The 7,149-nt window shown below is 37.8% G+C and overlaps 1 protein-coding gene across 1 annotated transcript in view; it reads left to right on the top strand.

Moving 5' to 3' along the window:
* Positions 1 to 227: 227 nt before the first annotated feature.
* The window catches only part of epha8 (eph receptor A8), a 63,856-nt gene continuing 56,934 nt past the window's right edge, over positions 228 to 7,149 (top strand). The window contains exons 1-3 of the mRNA XM_053315043.1: positions 228 to 278; positions 1,879 to 2,022; positions 3,990 to 4,139. Of these exons, the coding sequence (XP_053171018.1) occupies positions 243 to 278; positions 1,879 to 2,022; positions 3,990 to 4,139 (330 nt within the window). The 5' untranslated portion in view covers positions 228 to 242. The remainder of the gene's footprint in view (positions 279 to 1,878; positions 2,023 to 3,989; positions 4,140 to 7,149) is intronic.

The raw sequence follows: 7,149 nt of genomic DNA, 5'->3' as shown, positions 1-7,149 counted from the left end.
ACAGGAGTCATCACATGTTTCATTTGAAGTCAGAGCTAATAATCTCCTGATGTGGTTAGGGAGCCGCGCAGGAACCGACGAATCAGTGATCACGTGGGAAATCTAAGACGGTAGCTTGGATGATTTGCCGCTTATGAATCTGAAAGACGTGTGAAAAAAACATGTGACTGACCCAAGAATGTTCCCCTCACTCTCTCTTTCTTTCTTTCCTTCTTTCTGCCCAGTGGGACGCCATTAACGAGATGGACGAGTACTTCAGTCCTATCCACACATACCAGGTGTGTAACACTCTCAGTGTACAGAGGGCTTCAATATTTTATTAGGATTCATTATCATAATAACTTCCAGGATCACTTTGATTCCTGGGAAACTGAGATGACTCAGTGTGAATGAAGTATGTCTTTAAAACAAACAGTGGATCATTAATTAAAAGTTAATCTTTCATGTCTGTTCAATTAAATGATATCATTTTTTATTTTTATTATTAATTATACAGCTGGTTTAACTGTTCCTGTTGAGACTCATTATTTAGAGACACATAACTTTTTAGGGTGAGAATGTGTTGTTATATCAGTAGTACATGCTAGTCTGCAGCTCACTTAAACATGCATACACACACACTGACACACGATTGTTAAATGCAGTTGTTTTTAATGACCACACACCTAATCTCAATGCTGGGGTTACCTTGGTGTTCTCTGCCAACCAGTATAATTATGTCATTGTATAGATTTTAGAAACAAACTAACATTTATGACCCACCCCCAGAAAACACACCAAAGAGTGTTAATAGTCTTAATATTCTATTTATTCAGTTAACAGCTGAAACAATTAGTTTATTGACAGAAAATCAATCTCAAACATTTTTTTATCATATAAAATCAAAAACAGTTGTTTCAAGTTCAAAATATTCATGTTTGCTGGTTTTCTTATTCTTATGATAAAACATTTAATAACTTTTGATATTTGCTGTTAGTTGATTAACTAACTAACTATATAAGTAAACTAACCATGTAACTAACTACATAATTAACTATGTAATTAAACTAACTACATAACTATGTAACTAACTACATAACTATGTAACTAACTACATAACTATGTAACTAACTACATAACTATGTAACTAACTACGTAACTATGTAGCTAACTAACTATTATTTGAAAACAACTTTTAACAACAAATGTTTGACATTTTCAGTTAAATACTTGAGAAAACTAATATCATCAGATAAATCAATAATGAAAATGATCATCATTTTTTTGGCCATAAGTTATAGATTTATAACTTATATTTACCATCATAAAGAACTCATTACTGTTTCAAATCCCAGTAAAGTTCTAGTAGGGAGATTAATTCATCAGTTAATTGTTTGTAGGCTTAACAGTAGTCACATTTCAATTTACTAAAAAATAAAATGCATGAAAAACAGTAGAGTCCTCAGTGGTACAAAACAATACAAATGGATGGACAAGGCTTATAACTTATATATTTCTGTAATACTAAACCAAAGATGCGATGTGAAATGTTCTACCATCAGGAACTAACTTTCCCATTTATTTGAGGTATTACTATGATTTCAATAAAAGAGCTGGAGCTTGCAGTGTGTATCACCTGCACTGCATTTGACACAGTGTGCATCGGGTTTAGTTTTATGAGCAGGAACATTTTATGATTTGCAAGGGTACATATTTCTACCATTCTCAACATTACGATTGCAGATTCATCTTCATGTCAGCTTAGGCTTCTTCACCTGAATACATATTAGCTGATGTGAAGATCAAGGAACCCACATAGCACATTCAGTGCCTAAAAAGGTTTGCTTTTCTTCATAATGTATGTTGCTCTTGATGATCATTACTCTTACTTTAAATCAGGTCTGCAATGTGATGAGCCCTAGCCAGAACAACTGGCTGAGGACGGGCTGGATCCCTCGAGAAGGAGCCAGGAGGATCTACATCGAGGTCAAGTTCACCCTGAGGGACTGCAACAGCATGCCTGGAGTACTGGGCACCTGCAAGGTACTCAGATAGACAGGAGAGGGTTAGAGGAAGGGGGGAGGGGGACTGAAGAGGGAAATGTGTGAGAGATAGAAACAAAGCTGTAAAACAGACTTTTTAAATGCGCAGAATGTAAATTATATTCTGGTATAATATATGGTCAGCATTTTAAAAATCACATTAGCATTAAAAAACCACAATCTACTTAAACTCTTCCACAGGTCAAAGACTCAGGGTGACTGGAAGTACTTCACAATGACCTCTAAACATAATTAGGAAACTACAAATTTAACTTTAAAGTGGAAGTTCACCCAGACGAATAATCTGGTTTGAAAAATGCTTTGCCTGCACACTGTGATGCAGCAATGTACTGTGGTACCATACTACCAAACTATATCACACCTGGGTGTGGTCACAAGTAGAGGGTGACACTGAAGTGGATTTTTCACTCCTGTCCCGCAAAAACGCTCCTGGCACCCCTATCCCTTGATGAATTTAAAAAAAGATTTTGTCCCGCCCCACTCCCGGAAGAATGACTCCCATTCCCCCGACGATATCCAGCGCCTTTAATTAGCCCATAATGACCGACCAGCAACCAGCCATAGCTGACAGGGGAGAGAACGGGATAACCAAAAATATAGATAATAGAACTGCACAATACATTATAACTATAACAATTGCAATATACACAATAAAGGTTGTAATATGATTCCTGCTCCTGCCCGGTCCTGTTGATTTTTTTCCCGTCCCGTCTCAATCACGTGATCATCAGTGAAATTAACTTCAGCACCGCAGGATTCCCACTGGAATCCCGAAAAATTGTCATCTTCTTGTCACAAGTACAACAGGCCACACCCACCAGTGTTGTGGGTGTGTTCAAGAGACTTGTAGAACCTGTTTACACCAGATATTATTGGCATCTAGGGTGATCCGATCACAAGAGGACAACACTAAATACAACTATAAACAACTTCCGAGACGCATTGCGATCTGATCACTCCAACCACTTGCCGAGGTGGCCTGGGATACATTTGACCACATATCTTCTAGTGTAAAAATACTAATGTGCCCTGATGTGTCCTTGGCAAGGACACACAGGAAATATATCATCAATGCAGGACTTGGTGGTTGTTTTGGTAAACAGTTGAAAGAATGGAGAGCAGTATAGATGTACGCGGTTGGAGTAATCTGAACAGTTAGAATAACTCGTTCATAGCTCGTCTTTTATTAGCTTTTAGCTTTTTAGCTCGCACTAAAATCCAATCTGGCACTTGTCTGACATGATAACCATGAGTGGGACCCTTTGACCTTCTAGTCCAGGCATGTCCGAACTATTCCATGAAGAACCGTGTGCCTGGAGCTTTTTGTTCCAACCAAAGAGCACACATGATTCAACCAACCAACTGTCTGAAGACTCAGAACAGTTGATTAAATGAGTCATGTCTGGTTTGCCCCTGCTTGGTTGGAATAAAAACCTGCAGCCGTCTGGCCAATTGTGGAATAGTTCGGACATGCCTGCTCTACTGGAAGCGATGTAGACAGTAACGAACTCTAGACACAAGTGATCAGCTCGAGAAGATTTGAGACAGGTATGAACGCCAGTGTGTCTCGCCTGTCCACTTGTCCAAGACGTATGTTATGTTAGGTGTAAACAGGGCCTTACTTTTCAACCTGACAGATTTTCCACCTTTCAAAATGTGGACTTATGAGGACTTTGACAAACTGCTGACTTTACTTAATGAGACAACAGCAACACTACAAAATAATCAGTGTCTCACTCAATACTTCAGATGAAACCTCTTCTCATATGGAAATCTTAGTGGTCTTGGTTGATCATTGTATTGTTGTATGTTACTCACTAGGTGTGAAAAGCATACTAGATCACCATAGCTTCAACATCAGATTTCCATTTGAACTCATTTTGTAGTTCAGTGAACCCGCAGTACTCCCAGCCTTCACATCATATCATGTTTCTGTTTGTTCTCCAGGAGACCTTCAACTTGTACTACTACGAGTCTGACAGAGCGGCGGGCTCGTCTATACGGGAGAACCAGTTCATTAAGATTGACACCATCGCAGCAGACGAGAGCTTCACAGGGGTGGACCTGGGAGTCCGCAGACTGAAACTCAACACTGAGGTATGAGCAGCAGCACTAAACAACAGCATGAACACTGACTGATACAATAGGTAAATGTCAGTCCAACTTCTTTAAATCTTACCTTTAGAAACTTTATTCCAATTCTTGGCATGTACACCTCCAAGTTCAAGACAAGTTGGAAGCATCCACGGCCCTGGAGAGCGTCCTCCGGTCTCGTCACTCAGGCTGTTTTGTGCTCAGTTTTTTAGATCTGTAAAAGCAAAAAAACAGCAGGGCTTGGTTGAGTATCAGGGGAAATACTGTGATATTGATAACAACCTTGAATTGAATCTGGAGAGTGGAACTATACTTTTATTGATACATTACAATGATTCAAAACGTAGGGATTATTATGCATTAGATTCTTGGGTTAGTACCAAATGTGTATTAGTCCATGGGTGAAAATAGTCCCCAATAAATAATACACTTGCAGGATGGATTCATTGTTTATGTGGTCTTCAGCACTTTGCTCTCTCTTGCTCCACCCAAACACATGTACACCATGAAACATTGTTCTTGGTGTACATATCATTTCTACAATTCAAAGGTTGTTGTGTTGACTTAATTTTGCTACTTGTGTACACATGTGGTAACAAAATGGTGGCCACATTAAAAAAAAAAAAAAAAAAAAACCATTGCTCCATGGCGCCAAAAATGCCAAAAACTCCACAGGATTAAGAACTGTGATCAAAAACTCTACAGCGTTTCATTAAAGCAGATACACCTGTATACTGTATGCTGCCCATAGGCCTGTCACAATAATTACGTTATCGACTTATCGTTATCTTATCAACATCATCTTGTCTATATATGGACTTATCATATGATACATGTACATGACCTTGATCATTCTTTTACCTCAATATTGCCACACTTCACATTAGCAGCTAAGAGGCTATTCATGTCACATTGGCTAAACAAGTAGTGTCCTCCATTCCTCACTGTGTACGTCCTGAGTGGAGACTGTAGAAGAATTAAAGGTAAATAATTCTTACCCCAAACATAATGACAGTCTGTGTTTTTACATAAGCATAGCTCCCACTCTACAATCCCAACCCCTCGGCCCCGCTTACATTATTATTATATACCATTATCATTATATCAGTGGTATAAAATGATCTTCAAATGACAATAATATCGTGTATTGCGATTATTTCTGAGACAATATATCGTCCACCAAAAGTAGTTATGGGCAGCTAGACCACATGCCACCACCATGCCTTTGTCACATAACCCTATTTATTGTGACATACTCAGGTTGTTTGGCTTATCTACTGCAAACCTACATGTTAGGATGGTTATATTTTGATGTTGGTTTTGACCAATATTCCATAAGCTACAAATCATTTTTACATAACATGTTTATCAACTTTAAGTTCAATCTGAAAACTGAGTTTTATATATTATTATCATTTATCATTTTTCTGTGGAAATTTATGAGTTGACAAAATTCCTCTTTTATATTATTTGAAAATATCACAAAGCTGAAAACAAAGCTCATGAGTTGACTGTTTTGGAGATACAGGATTTTCACAGGACCGCAAGGGTGATTTGTTTGATCTCATCTCACAGTATCTTGTCATTCTTTTTTCTCTGCTTCCTGCACATAGATAATAGTCCCCACAGTGGAGATGTGAAAGGATTATCCAATTTTTGGACGTTTAATTCAGTTTATGTCAAACTGGATATTCACTGGATACTTCTCTTTTCTTATATTACTTTTAGTATGTGTTTTCTTTCCTTCCCCAGAAAACCAGAACAGCTGAAACTAGGCTGTGTCCATAGCTGGAGAATGTTAGCATGCAGTTGAGCAGGAGTGAAAACGCCTGTGGCAACTCAAATAACAACCGTTGATTCTGATTACACACCATATGTTTAACTTCTGGCATTTACATGAAACAGTGAGAGAAACACCCCTTAAATATCCCAGGCAAAAAAACATCAATTTCTCATTTCTGCAAAATGAGCAGTCTGATTAACACACATTGCTGGTGTTATCAACAGCTCTGTGTGTCAATTTCACATTAAAAAATCTCTTCAATACATCAAATCAGCTTGTAAACAAAGCTACTACTGATTGAGCTGCGCTGATGACGATTCAACAGTTAGAAGCTGCTACATGTGTGCTTTCTATTCATCAGTGTGTTAAGCTTTTGTAACCTTACAGTATTAAACAGGTCTGAAAACAGGACAGGTACACAAAATGAATCATAACTATTGTATAAATTACACTTGTATCATTAATTATTCAACTACAGTAGCTGCTGCTGTACTTTGCTGTACTTGTAGCAGCTTTAGTAAGAAAATGCATGACAGTAACCCAGCAAATGAGGGTTTAGTTCTTTAGATGCTGGCTGTGACAATAAGGAGATAATAAAGTAACAATATGTAGCCTAACTTGTCATATTCCTCTCATCTGACAGTGTGTCCTGCCACTTTTTCTCGTTTAAGTTCAACTGAAGTTTACTGTGAACATAATGATGTATACAACATCAGGGCATGCCTGTAGTTAAATGACTGGGTCTCCACCATTACCATTAAATCCAACATCCCACTGTGAACCTTTGTTCTGTGTTAATCCCCCTTGTTTCCTGTCATCTTTCCAGCAGTACTGTCTAATAAAGATATAAAAATATATCCAAAATAATGCAAAACTGACTGTACAGCAAGACAACAACATGTGTGACGACAAAATACAACCTGCATACACTTATGAACACCAAACACCAAACAACAGTATATCACTAGAAACAAAAAGTTCCTACTCTCACATAATAATCTATTGGAGGTTCATGAGTCTTAATAATTTGTCTTGGACACAGGGCAGTGCTACAGAAAAAACCTGTCTTTATATTTTCCACAGATCAGTTTGTGTGGGTTTACAACGTAGTCAAAAGTGATATAATATGAAAAGCAAGCATATAAAAACATAAAAATATCCAAATTGTTTTTGGAAGCAGAGCAGTTGATTAATGACTGCTGCCAAAGCTCAACACCAAACTCCAGTCCA

Source organism: Scomber japonicus, chromosome 3 (genome assembly GCF_027409825.1).
Source record: "Scomber japonicus isolate fScoJap1 chromosome 3, fScoJap1.pri, whole genome shotgun sequence".
NCBI lineage: Eukaryota > Metazoa > Chordata > Actinopteri > Scombriformes > Scombridae > Scomber > Scomber japonicus.
Note: the sequence above shows the minus strand (reverse complement) of the source record. Positions and strands in the feature narration are given on the sequence as shown.